This window comes from Phalangium opilio, unplaced genomic scaffold (genome assembly GCF_054372755.1).
Source record: "Phalangium opilio isolate 3A_F unplaced genomic scaffold, DU_Popi_V2 ptg000070l_1, whole genome shotgun sequence".
NCBI lineage: Eukaryota > Metazoa > Arthropoda > Arachnida > Opiliones > Phalangiidae > Phalangium > Phalangium opilio.
Genome location: NW_028324182.1, coordinates 13,921,205 through 13,947,587, shown reverse-complemented (window position 1 = coordinate 13,947,587; position 26,383 = coordinate 13,921,205). Strand labels below are relative to the sequence as shown.

The 26,383-nt window shown below is 36.1% G+C and overlaps 3 protein-coding genes across 4 annotated transcripts in view; 2 read left to right on the top strand and 1 right to left on the bottom strand.

The window, feature by feature from the left end:
- LOC149661838 (uncharacterized) overlaps positions 1-17,652 on the top strand; it is a 46,880-nt gene extending 29,228 nt beyond the window's left edge. Inside the window, exons 3-5 of one of the 2 annotated variants that reach the window (XM_089843360.1) lie at positions 15,355-15,540; positions 15,642-15,798; positions 15,906-17,652. In XM_089843360.1, the coding sequence (XP_089699486.1) occupies positions 15,355-15,540; positions 15,642-15,798; positions 15,906-16,731 (1,169 nt within the window). In that variant the 3' untranslated portion in view covers positions 16,732-17,652. Of the gene's footprint in view, positions 1-15,354; positions 15,541-15,641; positions 15,829-15,905 lie in introns of both variants that reach the window. The other variant, XM_089843359.1, reaches the window with a different exon arrangement.
- Positions 17,653-18,590: 938 nt separating this feature from the next.
- On the bottom strand, positions 18,591-20,106 carry sta (stubarista 40S ribosomal protein SA). The gene is made up of 3 exons (XM_089843373.1): positions 19,985-20,106; positions 18,873-19,663; positions 18,591-18,800 (listed from the first exon to the last, which is right to left on the bottom strand). The coding sequence occupies exons 2-3, from the start codon at positions 19,629-19,631 to the stop codon at positions 18,654-18,656; spliced, it is 906 nt and encodes a 301-aa protein (XP_089699499.1). The 5' UTR covers positions 19,632-19,663; positions 19,985-20,106; the 3' UTR covers positions 18,591-18,653.
- A 6-nt stretch (positions 20,107-20,112) lies between these two features.
- Ntan1 (N-terminal amidohydrolase 1) lies at positions 20,113-24,279 on the top strand. Its single transcript, XM_089843372.1, has 7 exons — positions 20,113-20,263; positions 21,054-21,150; positions 21,217-21,319; positions 21,393-21,641; positions 21,723-21,937; positions 22,536-22,649; positions 22,724-24,279. Exons 2-7 carry the CDS (start codon positions 21,067-21,069, stop codon positions 22,892-22,894), a joined length of 936 nt encoding a protein of 311 aa, XP_089699498.1. The 5' UTR covers positions 20,113-20,263; positions 21,054-21,066; the 3' UTR covers positions 22,895-24,279.
- Positions 24,280-26,383: the final 2,104 nt, after the last annotated feature.

Below are 26,383 nucleotides of genomic sequence, written 5' to 3'. Positions count from 1 at the left end.
AATGGAAATTTAAGGGGAAATACCCGAATATATTTACTCTTTCAGCGTCTTGGTTTGATTCCAAAGGGTTGAAATTCTCTTTATCAATTTAAATTTTTTGAGGAAAACCAAGAGATAATAATCCTTTTAATTTCGTTAATTGAAAACCCTTTTGCGGGTAGTTTTAAATACGTAATAGGATTATATTTAATCCATAATCCTTTTTTGACGAATAAAATTCTACTAATTCTAATAATTTTTCGAAATTCTGAAAGCTTCGATTGTCCTATTTAAATTAACTGTATTCTTAACTCCTTGAACTCACTTTATCGAAAATTTAAGTCTGCAATAGTTTATTGTTTGTTATAAAATTTTTTCAAATTATTTTTCGTAAAAAGGCAAGATTTTTAAAAAAAATTATTTTCGTATTTAGGGAAAAATTATACAAATATATAATTTACTAAAAAAAAATTATTCCCATAGATAAAAATCACTGTTATTTTAATACATTATACTTTAAAAATTTCATTGTCTGGGTTTAAAAAAAGAAAAAGAAAAACGTCTTATTACTATACAATAATTATGTAAATTGCCTGAATATTTATTTCGTCGTTTCGGGGATCTCTTTCAACTCTGTTCATTATTACAATTTAAAATGATGAGTTCTCAAAGAGAGGTGTATTTGTATATTAGTATGATATTATTTTACTCTCCCATTAATATAATATCTTGGAACCGAACTTTTCAATCTTAGACAGCACCCAAAAATAAAAGGCATCACAAATTTTTAGTTGGTAGTCTGGTTTGATGAGATATAGGCCTAGGCTTAATAATCTTCATAAATATTCATCGTGTCCCCGGGGTATCTTGGGGAGGTCGACGATGAGACAGACTTTATAAGGGGTGAACGCGCTGTTGGGAATAAAATTCTAATGAACTTCGTTATCATAAGGCTTAGTTCGATGATGCTTGTTTTTTTTCTTGTTCCCTTTCTCTCGTATTTCTAATATATTTTTTTGATTTTTTTTTGGGTCAATCGTGTTGAATCCCGATATGTTTTTAGACATATATTCGAAATTCACTCCTCGACCTTCTCGTTATGAAATTTTCTATTTACTCTGAAGCCACGGCTGGCTAACTCTTAAAGCCTTAACACAAACACATACCATTCGATTGACTCCAAAAGTGTTTGAAAAAGAGAGAGTGAATTAATAACGGTTAGGCTTAGCTACTATGCGGTTGTTTTGATGTTTTATCAGACACTATAGATCGATGTTTTGAGATTTGATCAGACCATGTAGTGCATGATGTTTGAGTTTACCAGTACTGACCCGTGACCAGTTGTTTAGTATTCTTAAAACTAATAAAGGCTGGTTACCCCTTCAAATTAATTTCTTGGTACCCAATTAGTAACCAAATTGCTTAGTTATTATTCATAGTTTAGTAAGGTAAGATATACATAGTTCCCATGCTAGGAGGATCATTTTCAATAGGCTTTTACCTCACCTAGTGAGGCAGGTCTCCTTGTGTCTTGGCCTCCCTGTGTAAATGGTATGGATCCTCCTAGCATGGGAACTTTGTATAATAATCGAGGCACGCAAAAGTTTAATTGAACTCTAAGATTGTATTCCAACTCTTTCTTTCCCAATTCGATATAGTTCTTCGCCAAACTTGTTTTTCGTGTATTCTGTTTCTGTCACCACAGACACACACCCATGCCCACTCGAAACTTTGTATTTAAAATATACATGTCATGTGTAGATAAAAAGTGGATCTAGAGAATTTCTATTATCTTAACGGATTCTCGAATAGTTTATCTTCCCTTGAAAGAAACTTGTTCCATAAATCACGATAAGTTTCTATTTATTTTATGGCGGGGGTGGATTTCTTCAACGGTTTTTTTCTTTTCTTACTTTTCTTTTATTCATGAATTTCCATTAACTAGGTAGGTTTTCATTTAAAAAATCAAATTACGTAAAAAAAATTTTAATTGGGAATATAGGTATGTTTTTTTTTCTTCCTTTTATAATCATAGTTAATAGCACTTCTTGTAATTTTTCCATAGACCGTAATACGTTTAAAAGTTAACAGGCGCTATTACCGCATATAAGGAGATAGATATGGTTTCGTTTAGGGTTTCGCATCGTTGAATTCAACGATAGATAAAAGAAATTAACCATTACTGTATAACCCCATGCAGTAGCAGCATTTCATAATGTTACTATATCCTTTTGTAGGAAATTAAAAAGGGAGAACGGTATACTGTACCAGGTATGACTTACTCCCTCGACGTAACTAGCTATTATTTCTCGTGTCACAATATTAGGGCCCTGTTTTTTTTTATTTTATCTGTGTAGAGCATGCAGTCAGAGATTGTTTTCATAATGTCCATTGCGTCAGACGCGCCCTAAATTGGCACAGATTCAACCGCTTTTATGTAATTTATAAACGACGCAATACGTCATGCTGGTGTATTTGAAATTCAGTGTGGAATAGTTCATTAGACCAGCACTTATTTTGTCTCGAATTGGAAATCGCGGTATTGACAACGGAAAGCCTAAATGAAATTTTGTGACTGTGTACAATTATAAATAGGTAAGACAATCAGAGACCTGCACGGGCCGAGTTTTTCAAGCCCGACCCAAGCCCGGCCCGGTTTTAGAATTTTGAATAAGCCCGAAACCCGGCCCGAGTCCGAGTACATAGTTGGTTTTTCGGCCCGGTCCGGCCCGGCCCGTTACATGCATTAACCAAGCCCGGCCCGGCCCGGCCCGAAACATTGAATGAATTGAACAGGCCCGGCCCGTTACATGTAGTTCAGTTGTAATTTTTATATTTTTTTACATAAAATCAATGATTTGAATTCATATTTGCTTTAACGTCGTGTATTATTCATTTCTTTTGATAATTGTTCGTTACATTTGTTCTTAGAAGCTAATACTCATTTAAATTATCTTTCATTTGAACTTTGGATTAAATGAGAATCAAGTTCGACCCGGCTCGAATTTAGAAAAATGAGCAAAAGCCCGGCCCGGTCCGGCCCGTTAACTTCCAAAATTTTAAAAGCCCGGCCCGGCCCGGTCCGTTAATTTCCAAAATTTTAAAAGCCCGACCCGGCCCGGCCCGATACAATTTTCAAAAGTGGAAAGCCCGGCTCGGCCCGACCCGATCGGGCCGGGCCTCGGGCCGGACCGGGCTTGAGCCCGGCCCGTGCAGGACTCTGAAGACAATACGCCACTGGTTTCATCAGTTGGTATCAATTATAAACCCTTAATGAGTAATTACAGATAATATAAAATTAACTTTAATTGGACGACAATTAACTCTCTTAACTTAGACCTTCAACTTTCAAACGTATTGTTAATGTATCTAATTACTCGTTATCCAATTGGATTATAATTTGGTGAAATCATGGCCGGACTACTTGCTTATTTCTAATTCTACATACTGTTTTATAATTAGCCTGCAATTTAGTATATATTATTGCGATTTCCATGAGAAAACGGAGTGTTGTTTTGATCTATTTCATATACTGTAGATTATCCCGCATTGTGTACCGTATTGAATCATCTATTTCAAAGACTTATACACGTACAAGTATTTTTCCTAGATTGCAAATCGTATGTACAGTTTTGTTTAATCAGCTGTTTTAAATTTGAACACTTTTCTAAAGTTAAACAAAGACAGGGAAGAAGTAAAGCTTTTTGAACTCACACAGAATTTTCACGTTCTAGAGCTGGTCAGTAAGAGGTCCCTTGAATACGAAAACTCTATTGACCCAGTTTGACCTTTAGAATATATCACTTTGCTTACTTAAATCGTGATAAAATGTTTCAAGTTCCCATGCAGGAAGTTATTTTGACAGGGCCCTAGTTTTTGAAGTGTCATTTCAGTCTCTCTTTAGCAAAAATTTACAGAAGCATTTTCGTGCGAGTTTCTTCTTAGTTCTTAAAGAACGTCGGAAAATAAGAAAAGGAACCAAAATGAATATGAGAGAGAAAGAAAGATAATGGGAAGAAAATCTGCCAAGTTCGTGCCTGCCTTCACAATATATACACTCCTTTTTATTATCCGATGCTTATTTTGGCCACCAACGTTTTTATATTGGTCACGATTTCCTTCGAATATGCCCAACCAACATTATCTTCCTTTGAATCCTATATATTCTCGTAAACCCCCCTCTCCCCCCCCCTATATTTTCCTCATTATTCTCCGCAGTGAAGCTCGCGCAAAGTCATGGCTACGAGAATTAAAAGCCGCGGTTGTCATGACGACCATTACCTTCGCTAAGCCTTTTTTATTTTATTTTTGTTATATCACGTCGCGGAGTAAAATGTCGTAAATATTAAACGAAAAGCAATTCGCGAACCGAAGCAAAAACCCAAAAGAGAAGGGGAAAACGACAAAATTTAAGAGTTATAGTGAAGAGATAAAACATTTAATAATTTAACTCTGGGCCTATATTTTTCTGGGTATTTCTTTTTTGAAAGGTCTTTTACCTTTTCATAATCTTCTTCTTAACGAGAGAAGAAATTTACTGCATGCCGCCTTTGTTTTTTTCGTAGCGGTTTTTAATTTGTTAAAATATAGTTTTATTAAAGGGTGAATGGAACAATTGACCAATGTGAAATGAGACGTTGATGTTAGTGTAAAAATGTTCTAATCTACTACAGCGTTCTTGAGCCTTTCTCATTTTATTTAGCAAGTACCTACACTTGTTCAGAATAAATCAACCTATCTCAGAAGCCTTAGTATGACGTCACCCATGCTATTTTAACATAGAACCAAAGCGGTACCACCAACATGGCCGCCCATTGCCAAAGCTAAACCCGTGACGTTTTACCTAGGCACTTACGTCACAACTGAGATAGCTTTATTTATTAAGTACTTTTAACTTTCGGATAGACGGATATAAAATATTCTCTAATTATACGAAAGTAATTAAACTAAATGATCCCAATAGCCTCTTATTTGCGGTGGTGGTTTCAGGTATACCTTTACCAACGTTATCGTAAAACAATAATAATAATTACAATCTAGTTTTTGAACGAACTAACTAACTTGGTAAAATAGGGAAAGTTAAGGCGGACGAATACTTAAATGTTAAGTCTCGTAAAGAAATAAGTAGTGTTTATCAAGTACACCTGTACATGTATGTATAATTATAGAACTTGGGGGATTTAATTGAAGCGTATAAAGACAAACCGGACGGACCCCTTGAGAGAGCGAGAGAGATTGAGAGAAAAACTAAGCCTTTTCTTTTGCAAAAAAAAAAACTTTTTTATTTCCTCGTTATATTAAAGGTGCTGCTCCTAAATTTATTCCTCCTTCTTTAATCATAAAAAGAAAGGCTTTTTTTTTAATATAAATATTATTATTATTATTATTATTTTTAAAACGCGTTATGCAACTCATAGACCAACTTCAAGTATCTTGATTCATCCAATACAACTTTTAAAACTTATTTGCCGTACGCTGAAGTCAGTACATGTAGCCGTTTACTAAGGGTGCAAGTACGTGTAGTCATTTTACTTTTAGCACTGTCAAGGGTAAAGCTTTAAAGATTATGGCGTAATCCCTTTGGTTCAGTCAAAGGTACAGTGTCAGAGTTACTGGCCCTTGTAATCTACTGAACATAATACTTACCCGAATAGAAGATATTTAACATTTTTATCTTTAACAGTAAAATAAAAATTTCTTTCTTTTTGGTTTTCTTTGTTTGAATTTTAAGCAGTACCATGCAGGAGTATTTTAAATGAAAAACTAGGCTTAGGTAGTTTTTGTTGAATAATGAGACGCAATCTAGTATTGTAGGGAATTGTCCTACGTTTATTGCTTAGGCGTAACTCTTATTACTCCTAATTTTTTAGTTTTAGTTTTATTATAATATATTATTGTTTTCGTTACTAATTAGGGGGTTCTAAATTGCACGGAAGATTAAGATCTCGGCGGGGATATAAGAATTAAAGTTAATTTAGTCTTTTATACTAAGGAAATTAAGTTTCCTTACATGATATAGGGCGCATCCTTTGATATACTTTTGACCTGTATTAGGCTAGCTTTGTACAAGAAGTGATATCTAGTTTATTAGGGAGAAGGTATAAATTTACCATATTTTCAGCTTTATCTCCAGTCCAGACGTAGACTTGGCCGGAGTTAATCCCCGACGCCTCTAAATTACAACCAGCATCTCATCGGTTCTTGAAAACTCACGTCAGGGCGACGCGAATGACGAAAATTACGTATATTCCGACTGAGGAGAGGCAGCGAAATAGCCCGGCCTCCTTTTACGCCCCCCCCTTGTAATTTGAAAGGGGGACTGGGACTATGGCGCGCGAATACTTAGGCATCTTATACCTTCTCCCTAAGAAACTAGATATCACTTCTTGCTTTGTATTTCTTTTTATTTTATATTGTTTTATTTTGTTTTTCAATCGATACTTCTTTGATAGACATTTTATGTTGAAAGTACCGTGTATTAACGATTAGTCAAGTCTGAAAAACCTTACCCCTATGCCTAGTTGGCCAATTTATTGACTGACATTCGGGTTACAATTCAGACCAGACCTACTTTCGGGTTTAATGAATCGGAAAAATTCACTTTACCTGCAGTTGGACTCCGTTATGATAATCTTTATCTATTAAAGATATCTTAAAATTGATAAATCGTGGTATACGCTAATAGAAAAAGAATTAATAATTCTAGCAACGTCTCAAAACGATTTGGAAAAAAAAAAAAAAAAGTCAAAATTGAAAAACAAACTTTATTGGGCACAATTTTCTCGGTTCACAGACGGTTTTAAATAAGTTGGTATAGAAGTTAATCCGTAATACAACCCAAGGAATAATACAACTACATTGAAAATTAAAACAAAAGATTTTTTTTTTCATTTGCGCCTTCTTTTTTAGCTGCAGTAAACCGATTTTCGCTCCACTTCTTGATAGTTCAAAGACTGAGGCGAGAGAAAGAAAGAAAAAATAAATCCTTCTCTCTCGATACCTGTTTTCTTTTCCTGGCTGCTATAAAATACCAAAAAAAAAAAGCTAAAAGTTTTTATCTTCCCCAAAAATAGTTTTTTCTAAGAGTAACTTCTAAGGTTTTAAAAGCTTAAATTTTTTCGAGAGGGGATTTTTACGTTTGCCAAAGTTTATTTTATTTTATTTTTTTAAAAAAAGGCAAAACGATCTTCGACCAAGCGAAACCCATTTTGGTTTCAAATAGAGAACCGCCTATAGTGTCTATATGCTTACAATTTCAGGAATATATAGATTTCTTCCACTTGGAATGTCTAATAAGCCCTAGACTCGATACTAATATCTGATTGAAGGTAAGGGGAGGGCTAAAAACTTTGTTAAACAGCCAGCTCCTCCTTCATCACGTCTCATTGGCTATTCACATATATGGGACAAAGGTTTATCCCTGGTTTACTCGTTCAGAACACGCAAAGAAAACTTGTTTACGCGGGAACCTCGATAGAGGTCGCTAGATACGTCAGTATCACGTGGTTACTAAGTTCAAATACATTATGGGTGACGTCAGGGGTGAAGGTTTCTAACCCTCCTCCCCTTTAGTTCACGAAGAAAGGCATAGGAAATTACATAGCTGTTTAGGATCCCAAGTAGAGGAAAACTACGTATTCATGGCCCTATAAAGTTAAAGAACTTTCGACGGAAGAAGTTAAGGATTGTAAAAAAAATCCTCTTCGACTCTTGTTTTATTACTCAGAATTTTGTCAGCCGGAATTGATACCGAATAGGAAGGCTGTACACGTGATTATTGAAGCTGCATTGAAAAGCGTGATAATACGGCTTAATTTCAGTATGAAATGCGGTCGTGCTAGGATCAAATCGTTGTGGTTTTCTTACGTTTTTCGCTTGATGAATTTCTATCTCTAGTAATTTGGGCCTCTTTTTTATAAGTTTCATACATCTTAAGACTATCTCGAATGGAACTTAGGAATTTAATGGTATAGAAATAGTGACCAGCATTTATTTGGCTTTACCGCGTTTTAAGGAGAGACTGCGTTAAGTATTAATTTTGTTGGAATTTTGACTTTCTTCGATTTGGGAGGAGGGGCAGTGAAGGTCTTTTTCAAACTTTCTTTTTTTATAATTTTTGACTTTTCAAATTGAGAAAGTTTAAATACGTTTAGGATTTTAAATGTTTCACACTTTCTAAAAATATAAATTACGGTGTTTTTACATTTTGGGCAAAATTTCTATTTCTAAAGAACTAGTTTTTATTGAGGCAACTATCGCTTGAAACAGTTTATGATAATTACGAGGGGCTAGTCACTAGCGACATACATATTGGTGTACTATATTTATATATAAAGGTGCCTTTATTTTATTCTGAACGATGTAAGGGAAGATGAGAGTGATTATCCCCTCGGAAAAGTTCAAGTTTTCGTAGTACTATTTTTTTTACCATTTTCATTTTAATTTTAATACCAGAATCTTTAAATTTATATACATAATTCAGGCGAACGGGTTTAATTTAAAACTTTTATTTGACCTACTCTGATAAGATTATTTTTTATATTTGCGTAATTTTTATTTTAAAAAGTTTTAAATTTACAAAACCTCCTCTAATTTTATTTTTAGCACATGTTTTTAGTCGTTTACACTTATGTGCACACTAAAAACATTTTAATGGCGTAAAATTTCGTACAATTACGCCATTCGTGAGACCCAGGATAAATTGAAAAAAAAAAAAATAAAATTATGTCAAATTAAATAATCAAACATTTGCTAACGTTAATATTGAATTATGCCGTGCGTAAAAAAACGATATTGCGATAAAAGTTGAACTTAATATTCATAAATAATTACGTAAATAAATAAAATAAATTCTATCACGTAGAAAAAATACGTAAATAAGTCGTGCAAAACGAATTGACTGAATAATAACAACGTTCTCGTATAGTTAATTCCTATAGGCCAGATCCCAGGAGGTTTAAGAGCTTTCTTCTTGCGTCGTCTACGAAGTTCATAAGCCTAGTTAGTCAATGAACAAAAGAATTGTCGCCAGAAAAAAATAGGGAGTTAGCTAAGCGAAACTTGATCGCGTCTTAAACTGACGTTACGTACTTTTGTAAAAAAAAAAAAAAAATGGGAGAGTTTTCTGCAAATTCGACCCTCTTTTATTATGATGTGCCCGGGACAAGATGAGCTTTGCGTCCTCGGTTTCTGCGGGGGTTCAACCGTGAATTTTACGCTCCAGTCGCGTCACACTCTCCCTAAAAGACAACTGCACCATCCTGCACTCGCTAAATCTGAGAGGGATCAGTAGATTTGCCAAAACAGATTTCTTCTAAATATCTATAAAGTCATTTAAATCTTACTTCACGATAGGATTTCAGGCTTCTAGGGAGTCTGGGTTCTTCTTTACAAACTCTGAAAACGTATGTGTAATACATAGTTTACACGCAAGGAGGATTCATACCATTTGCACAAGAGACCAGGCCTAAAATAGCAGACTATTTTACACTCTTAAGTTGCTTGGTCTCCTTGTGTTAGTGGTAGGAATCCTCCATGCCTGTAAACTATGCATTACTGGACAAGTTTCTTATATTTTGTGAATTTAATTGTAACATGATGAAGAAAAATGGAATTATTTCCCTATAATTTTTGCTAAATGGCAAGTGCTCGACCCCTCCATTAATCCCGTATTGTAATGTGTCTAATTAGGCCTAAAAAACAAAGAACCTCCACGATAGCTTTGAATAAATACTATATTATTTTAACATGCCATGAAATTTTAATAATAATGATGTATCCGCCCGTTTTTAAGCAATTTCCTTCCTCTTCATATTAGGAAATTTCGTTATCTTCTGTGACCCCCACGTTGTTGACCTCGCAGCGTATCGAATGACCTTTCAATTAAGGCGCGAATAATATTATTATATTTTTCCCCCGTTTCCCTCCATCAATATAATTATATTGTACTTTATTAAATTTGGACTCGGTCATTTTTTAGGGTTATTTCCAAATTCAAGGTGTTTCCACGATAGCTATAGCTTGTTTGTAAGTAAGGTCGTGATTTGCACGAAAAAAACGTTATCGTGTAGTTGTGGTTTTGCGTGAAGAAATTTACAAATATTAATTTCCCTTCAAGTGTTTTGAGGTTGTGTAATTTTGAATTTTTATAGATTGTGGATACATAACCCTATTTGAAGTTTCTCTTGTAGACATTTAAATTTCAAATAGATTCGAACCTTATTTATTAATTTCCTGTCATTAAGCTAAATATTTATGACTCTCTTTAATGAGCATCCTGTTATTAACTCTGGTGTTCCAGATGGTCGACTTGAAAGGGTGACAAAAATACTCTTGTCTTCTTCTAACTTAATTTAAACAACCTTTTGGTCGTTAAGGAAAGGGTTGTGTAATATCTTTTTATATGGATTAGTAAGTTTATTGCTAGCCTAAATTTTCCCGCCTGATTCTGAGGAAAGGCGGGAACTGCATTTAGTCACTTCAAGTGTAGTGTAAGGCCAAGTCATGTGCTTTTACGACGATAGACAGATTCCCGGAAGTAAGTTCTCCCTGGAGCCTTTCCATCATTAATTGGCTGGTATTTTCCCAACCTTGAATGACCGCGCCCAAGGCCAATCTTTTTGGCGTAGATACAACATAAAGACACGCGGATTAAGTCACTGTGAGTTCCTTTAATACCCTCGTGAGTATTGAATTGCTCAGTTTTACCACCTTGCCTTGTACCATTGTTTTATAGCCCTAACTGTCGACGGAAGAAATCGGTATATTTAACTGCAGTAATTAGAAATTATGGAGCAGCCTTTGTTTTCATTAATTACTATCAATTAGCATCTAATGAGTAATTTGATGTGGATTTTAATTAACAATAGGGGAAGGGACAATGATTGAAAGTTACAATGTTTGTGTTGCTATATGGACATGGCAATACTCGATAAACCCCTCCTACCAAACGTCATACCTCCACTTACCCAATCATCTTTACTCCCCCACTAGCCTTCTCCTTCATAAAATCCTCCATCATGTAGATGTAAATGGGAGAGCCTTTTTGAAACTTGCTGTTTCCTTATTGAAGTTACTTATTTCTAATTGTACACTCGGTTTTATCGGTCTGCAATTAAATATACCGATTTCCAGACCAAATAAGTGACGGTACGGTATCTTCCACACTGTATATTCATGGAGTAATATAAGAAATTCTTAATGTACCAAGACGATATCACTAAATTCTTAAACCCTGTTCCCTCGTGCGAAAATGACTTAAAAACCTCGGAAATTCTTTTCATTGTATTGCCTAGGACTTTTGCGTTTAATGGCCGAAGCGAGCCACCAAACACGACGACCTTTATAATAGATAAAATAAAAGTTAAAACGGCCAGTCTGGGACACCGTGCCAAAAGATATTAAAGAAAAGGTGAAAGAGACATATAGAGGGTTGGGGAGGAGAAAGAAAGAAAGGGAGACGAACAATGAAGTACGGTTATTTCTGGGAACAATTAAGAAATTCCACTTCATTATGTTTTCTTTTCTTTTTAAGTGTGTGTAGGGTATAACTGCTCGTAACACCTCGACGAGCAAGAAATGGGGAACGCGTAGGTATTGACAGAATTGCGGAATGAAATAGGAAGGTTTCCCAACTGTTCTTTGTTCAATTACAAACAAAAGATATTATATACAGTGCTACTGTACCTTGTGGTAGTATTATAGCATTTTTTTCTAAGTAAACCCGGTTGGTTACCTTGGCCTATTAGAGAAACAGAATGAGACACCTTTATTTAAACAATAACAATTTCCGATTGAAATTTATAAAGTTAAAGGAGAAATGAAAAAATTATTATCTTTTGTCAAATTTAAGAACAAACGCCTTCCAAGGTATCTTCGGGTTCGCGCTTAAAATTCAGTAGGAAGTTCAAAGTTCAATTATTGTTAAAGGACTGAGCTGTGAAATTTGGTTAGTTGGGTAATAAATAATTTTAGGGTAATCTTGTGTCATTCCAATGTTGATTAAGGGCATTCAAATTAGGCTTAGCACACAGAGAAACTATAATGGAATAGAAGGTCAGGATTGACGTTGCACGTGTAGTACATGGATGTTACGGACTTTTGCTTCATGTTTTCGGTTAATTTCTTTAACTGTGTAGTATCTTTGGGTGGGAAAGGGTTGTTGGCGCCATTATACCCATAAATGTTTTCTATGGAAGGATTGTTGAGCTAACGACGTTACAAAATTGGTTAAGGGCGCAGCCTAAGTCATTATATTTCACAGACACTATTTCGTCACTCTTTGGTGAACTATCCCGGTGAGATATATTTTATTCAACATATCCGGCTGAAATCAGAGGGGTGGAGACATTTTAGAGGAACTGTTAACGTTTCAGGGGCGCAAATGAGACCAAACTTTATTCTGAACCCAAAAAATAAAACTCGACTAAGCTCCATTTAACTAGTTATGCAAATTTTATCATTACGATATGTTTTTCCCTATAAAATTTATGTGAACGTCTGTTGTACAAACCCATACCGTACCACGCGTGACCTTGCGTCTAGATGCCTTGATTCACCTGTATATGAAAAATAAGGAACATTTTTAAGTTTTATTCAGTAAAAAATATTAAAATGGGTTGAAGGTTTCGAATTGTGACTTAATTAGGTTTAGCTTGGGAAAAGCGTTCGGGTTCATTTACAGATACGTTTAAAGTTTGTTGGGAAATCGTGTGTCCATGACACAGCTCTTGAAAATTATCCCCAAAATAAAAATAGACCTTTCTGTCTAAAGTTTGTAAAGTTTGTAAAGTTTTGGAAGTTAATGGTTATCGGAGCTTTTTTTAATAATATAGTATCGGGTTTGTATAATAATATTTCGGCGTTAAGATACACCGGTTCTTTTAGTCAGGCTTTGACCTCGGGCGTTAGAGTTGAAGTAGATCAACTCCGAAATTACCATGTGCCTTCGTCATATGTTGGGTTCTATTGTTGATATGGCGAAAAAATTGTTTCTCTTAACATTGATTGGGTTAATGGACTTTTCGTTTTGGGGCTGAATAGACAGCGAGGCTGGTGGCGACAGGCAACCGGTAAAAACGTAAAATGCACCACGAGACAAAGAACTTCTCTTGTGTTACATTATCAAGGTCGTCCGGAGGGCTTATCCTGGTCGGTCGGTACAAGCGATCTGGCCGGTTTTTATTTCTTTAAAGAAAAAAAAACATAGCAGCTTACTGAAATGAGACCAATCAACCCACGGAACCTAATATCTTCTGGCACACTAGATTATATCATCTTCAGGGTGTGCAACTTTTTCTACTTAAGATTCTATACCGAAGTTTGCGTGGCCAATCTTCGTGTTACCCGTTTTTTAAACTCCGTTCATTGCCTTTGGCTTTGGTAAAATCTCCTGGTAATAATCACCCTAATCCTACTTAATTTAGATTATTTGGGATCAGTTTAAAACAAATTTCGCGTCGTGAAAGTCACTTAAGAAAGAATGGCTCGCGGGGGCATCGCGTGGCTCAAACATTATTTTACGTGACATTTTAAATTGGGCAGAACCGGAGGTAATATTAAGCATTCTAAAGAGAAATTAGGACGATTTGATAGAGAAAATACTGTGGTTTTTAGTGGAATGTACGTACTTACATTGGTGGAAGCGGGTATAGTGCTCGTTAAAACAAAACCAGTACGTGCATGTACAACTTACAAGTACGGAAGAAACGAAATTTTAGGTCATAGCGTCTGATTATCACCTCGTTGGTTTTTAACTTATTTTTTATTTTAGCTTGTTGATCCCACGTACGTATAAGGAAAAACACATACCATGGTAAACTACTATAAAAGAGGATTTGTGGGAAGATTATCTGGTTCCCAGACCCTTTTAAGTATTTATTTCACAGTCCCACATATACCCCTATTTCGAAATGTTGTTTCTGAAGTGTTTTTTCTAGTAGATCTAGAAATTAGATCATGTCTTGTCTATGGTTGACTTTCCATTATAACGTGACCAGAGGGTACAAGTTGTAGTTCTAAGACAATATTTATGCATTGCCTTTAAGGCGCCTGCAGTTTTGAGATAAGGCTCGTGAGATTTTGTGATATTTTAATGAGATTATTTTAGGGTTTCCATGGTTTCGACATCTGCTATAAGGGCTGTAAATTTTGACAGGACAATGCCAATGTCCGAGCTTTTGGTTGACCATGATTAGACTTAACAATAAGCCTCCTCTCTACCCTTAAAGAGTTTAGCTTCCAACAGAATTCCACGGTTGATTCGTAAAAGGATACGCCCCTTCTATACCTCCTAACTCTAGGTTTATAATAGTCCGTCCATAAACCATAAATTATAACTCGGTAAGCGAGTTTGGGGATAAGCGATAGGCAAGCGTTCTGGTTCTGCCAAAAGGGTGGAGATCGGAATGGTTCCGGAGTTATATAGGAGGCGCGAAAGCCAAATTTTAAGGGAGAGGAGTGAACTCATCCCTGTCCTAATAATATGCAGATTGGAGCAAAAGCGATAGAAAACGAACGCGCGTTCCTAGATATTCGCCGTTAATATACTAGAATATAACGATAATGAATTAAGGTTTAGGAAGGCACCGCTTCGTATAGCTGCCTTTCTCAAACTGGGACGGCTATTATAACAGCCTGCTGGATTATAATTGAATCTCCCCGGGTTTTAATGGGCACGAATTCTTCCTTGCAAAGACATTCTTCCTCGCACCGCCTCGAAAATGCCCAGAATTGTAGAATTTGGTCTCGCCTACTACTCTTTACTCCGTGTGTGTCTCTCGCTCTCTCCAAAATGATAAATGAAACTAATTCTTAAGCGAACCGCGCCCGCGTTTGGCTTGTCGTTGAGCGCTACTAAGAGATCGTCCGTACTTTGGTGGGGAAACTTTGAATCTTGGGGTTCTAACACTAGGCATTCACCCTTACCACCCTTACTCGTTATTATTCCCCTATAAGACTTTCCGCGTAATTATTCCTTGGAGAGTAAAGAAGCTTCCCGCCTCTTCCACTCTGTTCTCATCATCCGCGCTGCCATTCGACCCTTTCTTCTCTCCCGACGCCTTGTCCAAATCGTTCCCCACTACGTGTGTAATACGAATGTCGATAATTTTAGTTCCGACTTCCCTCTTTCTAACACTCAGTCCCTTTTAATAAATTTGCTTTTCCTCGCGCTCCAGTATTAGACCAAAACTAATCAAATAAATTATTTCAAAAGCTAATTTTGGGGAGGAGCAGGGCGTAATTATTCCGTACCTCGTCCAATGGTGTATTCGTGGTTTCTCGTAGCCTTTCTCCTACTACTATTCCATCGGGTCATCAATTACGTGTTTCGCCTATGTCTTTGTTGCTAACTGTTATTCTATTGTTTTCTTTTAGGAGTTGGAATAGTCTTAATCACCGTGAGCGGCATCGCTTGGCGTTTGACGTCCCATGATGCCCCTTCCTGTCGTGCCATGCTCGGTCTTCAACCCAGCTCTTCTGGAGTTAGCGCGAATCCGGATCTCAACCGGCGTTTTCTTCCCAGGGTGCCTCCTTACGGGAGACCGCCTCATCCATACGCCGGTTCGTTCTCATCCATCCCTCTTATAATTTTCTTCTTTTTCTTTCTTTAAGGTTTTGTTGTTCATTTAATTTTTTTCTTCTTCGTCTTCTTTCATAAATAGCCATGTTGTACCCCGAATTCCAGTACAGACCCCCGCCGCCTTCTTATCAGGCTTCTATGCAAGAATACAGGCTTCGACTCCTCTTGTTGGACAGGCAGCAGGGAACAACTGTACCGCCAAACGCCCTCTCACCGGTCTCTCCACCACCAACCTATAGGTCACACGCTAGTTCCACACTTCATTCGAGGTTTTTTCCCATAGGTTTTACGGATGAATTTATGTCAAAAACCTACTAACGCAAATTGTTTCTTTTCTTTCTGACAGGCCACCTTTGAGTTTCGTCGACAGAGACTACAGTCGGCCTCCTAGTTACAGGTCAAGAGCCAGTTCGGTCGCGATTTTAAGAAGTGGTGGCGCCCCTCACGCGTCGTCGGACACGCTGGACTCTCGGCTGACGCGAAATGACACGATCGGCGACCTCCCTGATTCGTCTTCGGGTTGCAATACGAATAGGAATGCAAACACTCCTGGAACGAATACTCCTAGTTCGGCGTTTATGCCCGGAACGCCTCCTAGTCATTCTCACAGCAGAGACCCTTCTCTGACTTTGAGCTACTTATCTCACGAATCTCTAATGTTCAACGATTCTGCTCATTCAGCCTTACCACTGAGCAGCGCCGACGTGGCACGTTCAGTGACAGACCGGTCCACCTTGGACCGTTCGACGCTGGAACGACCACCGTTATTAACGTCTCCCAGTGGCGAGAGTAGGACTTCCGTGACTGCTGGTCTGAGCGATGATAGCCCGGTGGCAGTAGCCATGCCTTTAGTGATAACTCCACCGGATTGTTGGACTTCCCCCTCAAGCGCTACTGAACTACGTGGGAGTTCGGGTTCCCCGGAAGTAATTGTCAGGACGGGTAACAAACATCCGGACATAAACACAGTAACAATCGTGCAAACGACAGACTCTTCTCAAGTTAGAAATCAGGATACGGTCATTGTGGCAGTTACTGGAACGCAACAAGTTATCCCCAACCCTAATCGAAGTTCTGGGTTGAGGAATATGTTGCCTTCGGTGCAAATGCAACTGGGACCAGATGGGTACAAAGCCAACAAAAATGAAGTACAGATATTAGCGCAAGTTTGACGAAGATCCACGAATGTAGCTCGATCACTCTCAACAAATGCAATACAAACATTTCTCTATTTTGTTTTTTCTGAAACAAAACTACAGTTCATTTGGCGCTCTTTTTACTGTTCAATTTAATAATTACGGTAGTCTTAATTGATCTTATTTTTAATATATTTTAATACTTGTTCTACAAATTTTTCTACCCTTTATTTAATTCTTTAGAATCTCATTATACAGTACCTTTTAGCTTAGGTAATCAGGGTAATATTTTCCTACCATCCTTCTCCTTGGAAAAAAACCAACATTTTAGACAAATTATCTAAAACACTATTTAGACGAGTTAAAATGAAATCTTTATCTTATTTTATAAAACATATCAAGATATTTACACCAATATTTCTTTTTTATAATTAAATATTTAATAAATATCGAAAAATGTCTCTTATACAGTTATGGTTATACTCTACTAAATCGTACCGATACGGAAGTTTTTTTCGCCTAAAAAAGAGTGAAGTCAAATAATAAAAAAAATTTATTTCCAGTCTCCAGAGTCTCGTAATAAAAACAACGTTTTTGTGCCATTTTTGAGGAATTATAGCATTGAAAAAATTTATAATCTTTTTCAATAATAAAAAAAGCGTGGATGTTACATATTAACTAAATATTGTGCCGCATTTTTCTCCCCCCCCCTTTTTCTCAATTACCCCCCAAAATTTCCTCCTCGGAGGAAGAGAACTTTTTTGTATATAGCATTGTAAATATAAATAACTCCTCTATCAGAAGTTTTATTCTTGCAGTATAAGATTTTGTCAATATACCATTACAGTATTTGCCACTGTATTACCATTATTTGGTGAAATATTTTGTACAGGCAACAAATATTTTTAATCAAAAACTACTTAAAAAAAAAAAAATAAAAACCATATGAAGAGTGAATGGGTTCAAGTGTGCTTAAGTTTCAAAAGGAATTAAATCCGAAACGGAGGATAATCTTGGAGATTGTTAGATTTCAAGATAAATACGTAGTTTCCAGACTAGGAGGATTGATACACACCAGGAGGCCGGGCTACATGGCGGACTAATGGTATTACCGAACAGCCAGGTCTCTTGGTGTAATGGTATCAATCCTCCTAGTCTGAAAACTATGTATAATAGAGTAGTGTCGGTAGAGAGGGGAGTAGACTGTTTATCCCTCCCTCTAGGCGCGCTTTTGTAAGAGGGGATACTGTACGCGCCTGATAGGGGGGATGACACTGAGCTAGAGCAGTTCTACCTACGTATGTAAACGTCATACCCTTCTATCCAGACTTAGAAATAGCACACGTCCACTGGTCCAAAATCAGTTTATTAATTGCTTGGACTAGTTTTTTAATTCAAAAAGTGGGGGTCACTGGTCCTCGGGACCAGTTTATTAATTGCAAATCTGTAGGAGAACAAAGGCTGGGACCACTCCGGAGACCAGTTTATTATTTAGGACACTAGGGGGGTCACTGGTCCCAAGGACTAGTTTAAAAATTATCCTTATTTCTAAGTCTGCTTCTATCTCTTAGCTCGGTGTCATCCCCCCCTACCAGGCGCGTACAGTATCCCCTCTTACAAAAGCGCGTCTAGAGGGAGGGATACACAGTCTACTCCCCCCTCTACTCTATGGTATGACGTTTGCATAGTAGAACTGACATTACTCTATAGAGCTATCTCAGTTGTGACGTCAGTGCCTATGTAAAACGTCACGGGCTTTGCTTTAGCAGTGGGTAGCCATGTTTGGTACCAGTTTCGTTCTATGGGCAAATAACATGGGTGACGTCATTCTGAGGCTTCTAACATAGCTCTATTGCAGATGGCCAAGTGAAAAGGTAAGAAAATAAAGAGGACAATTGTTTTTGCGTCATTTATTTCAAATGTCTTTGACATTATTTTATTTTGGTACAAAATACAATTTAACTCCAGCTTTCTACATTGCCAGTGCCACCCCAATCATTGGTGGGAGCAACAGGGGCAGCAACTGGTGCCGGTACGGCTGACCAATCTTCAGTTGGTGGGAAAGTTCCAATTGGTTGAGCAGCAACTGGTACTTCAGCACCCCACTGTAATTGAGTTGTAAAAAAAATTAGGCATAGAACTTGTTCAATCAAAAGTTTTTAGAAATTTAAACGTACATCCGAAACTTCAGTTGGAACAGCAGGGACACCAACATCTCCTCCCCATTGATCTGATTGAAAGTCTCCGGCTGTATCTTTCATAGGTCTCTCCTGGATTTGAGCAGCTTGTTGTTGCTCTTCCTTTTCAGCTTCTTCAGGATCACGGTAGAAATACAAATCTACCATGACATCCCAAGCAACTCCACGCGTGATGGATCCTCTCATACGTAAAACTTCACGTGCCAACATCCACCACATAAGACCAATAGAGTGGGCTCCCTTGTTGTTGCATGGGATGGCAATATCAACATAACGGAGTGGAGAGTCAGTATTGCAAAAAGCAATAACTGGGATGTTAACGTAAGAAGCTTCAGTAACTGGTTGATGATCGATTCTTGGGTCAGTTACGACTAACAAACGAGGTTCACGGAAAGCAGCTTGAATCTGATTAGTGAAGGTTCCTGGGGTAAAACGCCCCGCAATTGGGGTAGCTCCAGTAGCGGAGGCAAACTTCAATACAGCTCTTTGACCGTAAGAACGTGATGAGATAACGCAAATCTCAGCTGGATTTTCAATGGCCACGATAGCTCTGGCGGCTAACAGCAATTTCTCCCAGGTTTTACGCAAATCAATGAGGTAAATACCATCGGATCTTCTCTTAAAGATGTACTGTTCCATTTGGAAATCCATGTTATTGGTCCCTAAATGGGTACTACTGGCAAGCAGTTTCGATACATCATCCTCCTTAAGGGCTAGAGCGGGTAAACCTCCCGACATCTTGCAGTTGGCCTAATGTAACGATGGACAACCTAAAATTTTATTTAATTTTGATGTTAAAAAAACGAGCGACGTGACGGTGAATAGGGTAATGGCACCTCCCTGCCTTTGGCTACGTTACGCTCTACGAGAAATTAACATGGAGTGCCAGTACTCTATAAAACGTGGTAAGTTAAATAGGCCTAGGCTTAACAGATGAAACGTGGAAATCGTTTCGCATCATAATAATTAAATATATAATGGAAATATAATAATAAGGAAAATATAGAGGAGAAATCATAGAAAATACGAACAATAATATCGTATTTTTTAACCTCAATTAAACTAAGTAATAACGTAAAAAATTAACTCACAAGAATAAGATGCCACTTGGGAAGAATGCTAAAGCAGAATGGGAATTTCTTTATCAATTCTTGGTATCGGGAATAAAAGGGGGAGGGAACTTTGCTTCTTCGGCAACTCGCGCCATCTATTCCCGCCAAAAATCAGTACTCTAATGCTAAGCGCGCAGTAAGAGGAGTTGCATCGGAATTTTCATCAACTTCTTATATCTTTTAGAATTAGTAAATACAGATTGCAATGGTTTAAAATAAAGTTTAAAGAAAGAGTTTTCCAAGAAATGCGTTTGAAATGTAAGTAAAATTGTATATATTTTTGAAAATTTCGTCGAAATATGAGATGTCAAGGGCCGAGGCTTAGAGAACCCAGTTTCTTAGGATTTTCTGTTTTCTCAAGAGTAGTGAAACAAGAATAATTATGATTACGTAATATTTATATCTACGTGTGTAAGCGCGATTCTGAAAAATAAATTGTTAACTCTCAAGATTTTATATCAGAAAAAGTCGCGATTTTTTAGTTAAACAGTTCGGGAATTGTATAAGTGTGACCCTTCATCTAGTTAAACTCTCTGTCAATGGAACTTGACAGAAGTTTGAAGTTAGGCAAGGCCATCCAACACTCCATTCTATAACCTGCATTGTAAATTACACACGTAGATCATAAAAAGCCATTCTACATCATGAGATACATGTACATTATTAGCAGCAGGTAGACTCCCATAATCTTAGGTCTATGCACCTTGCTTAGATCGAGGTATAAATGCCTCCCCCAACCTGATTGTTTACTGCATCATGTAAGGGTCCTGAAATTGGCCTCAAAACCAGTTCAGTTACTCCGCTAGCTCTCGACCTTTCTTTAAAGGATAGAAAACTAGCAAAGATCTGACCTCTTTGTGTCATGATCATTAAGTTCTTGCTTTTTTCCCATGCATTCGTGAAATGAAACTTGAGATTAATAGTAATAATATCCTAAGCCTTTTCTTCCTTGTGTAATGGGACTCGGAGGCTTCTTCTAATGTTTCCCAGCTTACTTTAGGAATATTCTGAATCTTGTTGTGAAAGTTGTGTTTCGTTAATTTTACAGTTAGCAAGTGAAGATGCCTTTATTAATCAATAATGTTATTATGGAAAATGTCCCTCCGGACACAAGGACATTTGTAGAAACATATCCTCATTTTAAGGTTAAAAAAACAATTAAAGTTTAATATTTTATTTGTTAAAATTATAAAACAAATGGTTGCATGCAGGATGTAGCTGCAGCTCTTATTGCTCAAATACCCAAAGTAATTGGTCCTGTTGGTCTCCTTTACGTGTCCCAAAGAGAATTTGGTGCAACTGGTCCCCATGACAGTAAGATCTTTTTCTTTTACCATAGTATTCTTTAAAAGTGTTTGCTATAAGTTAATAATAATAATTATTGCAGAAAATGTGAGTGTAATTGGAAGTGATGATGCCACTACATGCCACATTGTTGTATTAAGACACACGGGGTCTGGGGCAGTAGCGGTGGGCCATTTTGATGGGGCTGGCCTTGAACAAGGTGTTAATAGTATGGTCAGGAGGATTCAGGAATTAACCATGAACAGTGTTGAAGGAAGAATTGAACTCCATTTAGTTGGTGGATTTTTAGATCACCGAAGATACTCGGAGGAACTCTCTTTACAGTTAATTTGTAAGTTATTTCAATTTATTTATTTATTAATTAAATAAGGATGTAATTTAACATTTAATTTGTTAAAATGACATTTCTTAGACTCATTCCAAAAGCAACCAATTCCAGTTCACTTAGTCACTGCTTGTATAGGAGAACTTAATAATTCACTACGTGGAAATATTAATTGGCCAGTTGTCTATGGTGTTGGTGTAAATTTAAAAAGTGGAGAAATATTTCCAGCCAGTTTTCCCGATAAAGGACCTGATATGCCCTTGAGATGTGCCAGGCATTATACTCGTTGTTATGAAGTTGAGGTAAATATTAAATAATTAATTTTAAACTAAAATAATCAGAAGTTCCTAAACCTGAACCCATAAATATTAAAGGAATAGCGACATGATTTAAAAATTATCTCAAATCTAAAGAAAACCTTACTTTTTTTGAGAGTTTAAACTCTTCTGATTCGAAAAATATGCTTGATAAATATTTAAATATGAGGGAAAACACAGAAAAAACACTTCAAACATTTGAAATTTGGGGGGCAAAAGGAAATTTGCGGAGAATATTTTTGGTGGGTTTTTCTCCTTGATACGTCACTCACGGCATCTCGCGGGAAAGCGTGAGCGCATGAGACTCCCTCTACTAATGGCGCGCGAATATGAATAAAATAGGCTTAACGCGGCGCTGAGACACTAACAGTCGTCACGTGAGCGATATCTAGAGAGAAAATTTCTCCTTACTACGTCATAAAACGAAACAAAATTTTAACTAAGCCTTTTCCAAACACAATACTTTGATTGCAATTTTCTAAATTGCTTCGAAACCAAATAAAAAAGTAAACATATCATATTAAGTTTGTGGATGACGAAAATTATGTCACTAACACTTTAATATACACTTTTTTTTTTTAAGATGCTGGACATTTATGACTGCAATTTATGTCTATTACGCATTGGTCCATTTAACTATGAACCTTTAAGAGGAGTTGATCTATGGTTGTCCCAAAATGACGATTTTATAAGACAAGTAATTATTTATTTAATTAATTAGAAAGCATTTACAAGTTGTGACTAATTTATAATGAATTACCGTTCTCATAGCACTTGTCTACATCCCCTGAAGTGGAGCCGCCCAGTTTTACCTCTCAAGTGAGAGCTACGTTAAAATTTATTCAACAGAATCCGTTTCCAGGGGTTACGGTGTTTCCAGACAATAGGCCACATTTCTATAGGAAAGATGAGCATGGCATTTGGGTTCCTGTTTGCTATTGATTGATTGATTGATCTCTTAACTTTAATTAATTAAGTTTTGGGTTTATTCTTGTAATTTGGTCCTGGGATCCAAAAAAATTCATTGTTAACTGCCACTACATCCAATTGCATCATATTATTTAATAATATGAGTTTGAAAAGGCTTCGTTTTAAAAAGAAACTCAAATTAATTATAATAAATATAAAACTTTGTATAAATTGTATGGTTTGGTTTAGAAAGTAACAAACCTGAATTTTGAATTTGTTTCATTTGTTTTTGTGTCTGTTTTGATAAGCTACTGGTGTTTTGAGAAACATTATTGACAGTACGGAAGTTTTTTTCCGATATTTTTCTCTCATTTTGTTTTTTTTTTCTTTTAAAATCGGCCAGTATCTTAATTTGTCTCGTTTTTTTAGAGTAATTATCACCTAATCTTAATTAATACTACTGGGGGATAATTGTTTTTTTTATATAATTGGTCTGTTTTTTTAAATTTAAATAAGAATAATTAAATTAGCCTTATTCCTGATCAGCGCCACCTACCCATAGCGGCGACTTTGAGAACTACTGTAAGCGGCAAGCCAATCAGATGTCGCTAAAATCTGGTGACGTCACTGACTGGCACTCTCGGGTCTTACCAAAAATGACGTCACCAGATTTTAGCGACATCTGATTGGCTTGCCGTTTACAGTAGTTTTCAAAGTCACCGCTATGGGTAGGTGGCGCTGATCAGGAATAAGGCTAATTTCAAACTTCAAAGTTTCTCCCCATTATAATTTTAATTTATGGTATCGTACTTACATGAAATGAATTTTATATGAAAATATTTCTAGAAAAGAGGTTAGTGATAGTAGTTTTAAATAAAGAAAAAATAATATTATAAGACCAAAAAAAAAACACTTAAAATCAAAAAGAATTATTCCATTTTATGAGCTACACTTGTTAAAATCAGCATCAAGATAATATTTAAATAAAAATGACTGGAATTTGTAAATTGGTGGTAACTATGGTAAGTTTAATTGGTATTTTAAAAAGAAACTTAAAAAAAAAATATTCTCATCAAAATCTCACGTGCCTTAATAATATAATATGAAAATGTCCCGATTTTGACTAAAATAATTCACAAACTATTAATTAATCAGCCACAGTTTCTCTTTCTTGCTTATGTAATTTAAATTATCAATCATAGTTTAACATTGTTAAAAATGAGTGGTTTCTTAACCACACATTTATGTGTAAAAAACTAAAAAAAAAAGTAATGTTTTTTTTTTTTTTTTTTTTTAGCTTTATTCTGTTTCTTATTATTCTTGTAAATATTTTTATATTTAATTATGGTGTTTTAATTTTCTTTGTTTTTATTGTAATTTCAATCTCATAGCCAATAAATATCCTTTTTTAAATTCAATTGTAGTATAATATTCGAATTTGGCGCTAAAACCTTTCTTTAACATTGTAGACCCTGTGCTTCTGAAGCGGCTGAACTCTGTTTGAACTATTGAAACCCCTATTGTCTCCACCAATCACATGACATCAATGCGGTTTCTGTCGGTGCCATTTTAGTTCGAATTCCCGACGAAGACACTACATTATTCAAGGGAGAGGACATCGTTTTAGAGTAAGTTTTTTTTTAACATTTAGCCTAATTTAAGTGTTGGGAATATTTTATTTGAGTAGTTGTGTTGTAACATTCAGTAATTAAGTAGTTTTTTTGCGTTCCAATTGATAGTAGGCTTAGGCCCTAGCTTGAAATGGGTTTTATAGTAATTATTTTTGGCTTGACGTAAGTGTAATGTTACATGAACTAATTTTCGATGCAATGAAACCGCAGTTTTACTTCTGGTAACCCTAATTTTAAGTTTGCTGTAGAATTAGGCTTACCGAAGTCGAACCTAGATGGCGGGACAGTCTATAATATTTTGGCGGGTAAAATATGCAAATCCCGCCACGTGACAATGGTTGAACCATTAAATCACCATTGAAAAACGTGTCAGTCAATTAAAGGCACAGGCTTTTTAATTATTCAATATTTCAAGCGTTAATTTTTACTGTCATTAGACCACCTTAAAGAGATTGAGAAAGTAGAGGGCTGTTGACCTCCTGATGACAGGTTACCCTGAATAAAAAATTATGAAATTTTATAAAATAGACGCACTCGCCCCACCAGTCAGTCAGATTCTATAAATAATTTTCGATTTTTTTCTGTACTCTTTAAAATGGAAGTAGTTTTAATAATTCACGTTATCTAAGTCCCCCCCCTCTCTCTCCCTTTCTGGCTCACGGGTCAGGGAGTAAGTGGGTCTTCTAGTCGCCCTTTTGACCCCCCTTAATGCCTCCCCCTCCATCAAACAATCTTCCTTTCTCTAGCACATATTTCGCCCGATAGTTTTAATTTCATCTTAAGAAGAGGAAGTCATTTAGATTTAATGTTCAGCTCAATTATAAAGAAAGGTGGAAGGATACCCATAGGGGGAAAAAGCTCTGAGAGGTTTTGTTAAAAAAGAAATGAATTCTGACACTTTTGAACCATCCCTCGTATTTGGAACGTGATTCGTATGCTTAATTAAATATCTAGTTAAATAGAAGATCATTAAGTGAAGTGAGAAAGACAAGGAGATCGTTATGAAATTACTCTTAAGAAATTTGAAGTAGAGTGTCCAACATCTTTACATTAAATTACGAGCTTGTTTAAGTATTCTTGACTAAAGAGGGATGCTTATAAATACCAACTTAAATTATTTTCCATTTCTAAGCAATTGAGATTTTTTCAACCGGTGTCTTTGATGTCTTTTTAAATTTTTAGGCGCATGGGTCTTCTGTATAGGGTTAATCTTATTACAAAATTATAATCAAATGTAGGATGTTGGCCAAATACGTGGGTTTTTCTCAAATCATCTTCTGTAACTTAGTTATACAGGATTAGATTTTAACAAACATGGAAGCAGAATCCATGTACTAAAACAGCCGTCGTTTAAAAATCATTATCCTTACCTTTGGCTCTGGTTCATTCTTATCATTGAAAACATAAATCTCTGGTGGTGAATGACCCCATCTTTAATATACAGGGTGCTCAAAAAAGGGTGGTAGGACAATTTTGAGTCGAAATTGTTCAATGACATTTATGCCCAATGGGACATTACACCTTTAAAAGTTATGATTAGAAAGTTTTTACCAATGACCCCTTAATTAAATTAGCTTTTTCATTCAATTTCTTAATCATAATTTGTAAACGGGGTAGACCCTTAAGTCATACACCCTGTATAAATCCGGTATTCAAATTATCTTTCAGGATAATTTCAAATAAATTATTTTATAATTTTAATTGCCACATTAAACTGTTGAAATTAACTCCTACACTTGAATTATAATATTTCTACTGTACTGGTAAGGGTATGGTATCCATACATCTTTTTAGAAATATATAAGAAAAAACAAATTCTCCCGCTGTTCTATTTTGCATAATATTTATATAATTATCTTACGGTGTGTATTTGCTCTTCTCCTGAAGGAAA

Bases quoted from the DNA above. Each gene is read 5' to 3' on its own strand.
- Ntan1 (XM_089843372.1), top strand. From the start codon at position 21,067: ATGCCTTTATTAATCAATAATGTTATTATGGAAAATGTCCCTCCGGAC. The intron at 21,320-21,392 runs GTAAGATCTTTT...TAATTATTGCAG, and splicing joins TGCAACTGGTCCCCATGACA to AAAATGTGAGTGTAATTGGA. The intron at 21,642-21,722 runs GTAAGTTATTTC...GACATTTCTTAG, and splicing joins ACTCTCTTTACAGTTAATTT to ACTCATTCCAAAAGCAACCA.
- sta (XM_089843373.1), bottom strand. From the start codon at position 19,631: ATGTCGGGAGGTTTACCCGCTCTAGCCCTTAAGGAGGATGATGTATCG. The intron at 18,801-18,872 runs GTACGTTTAAAT...ACTCAATTACAG, and splicing joins TTCCAACTGAAGTTTCGGAT to TGGGGTGCTGAAGTACCAGT.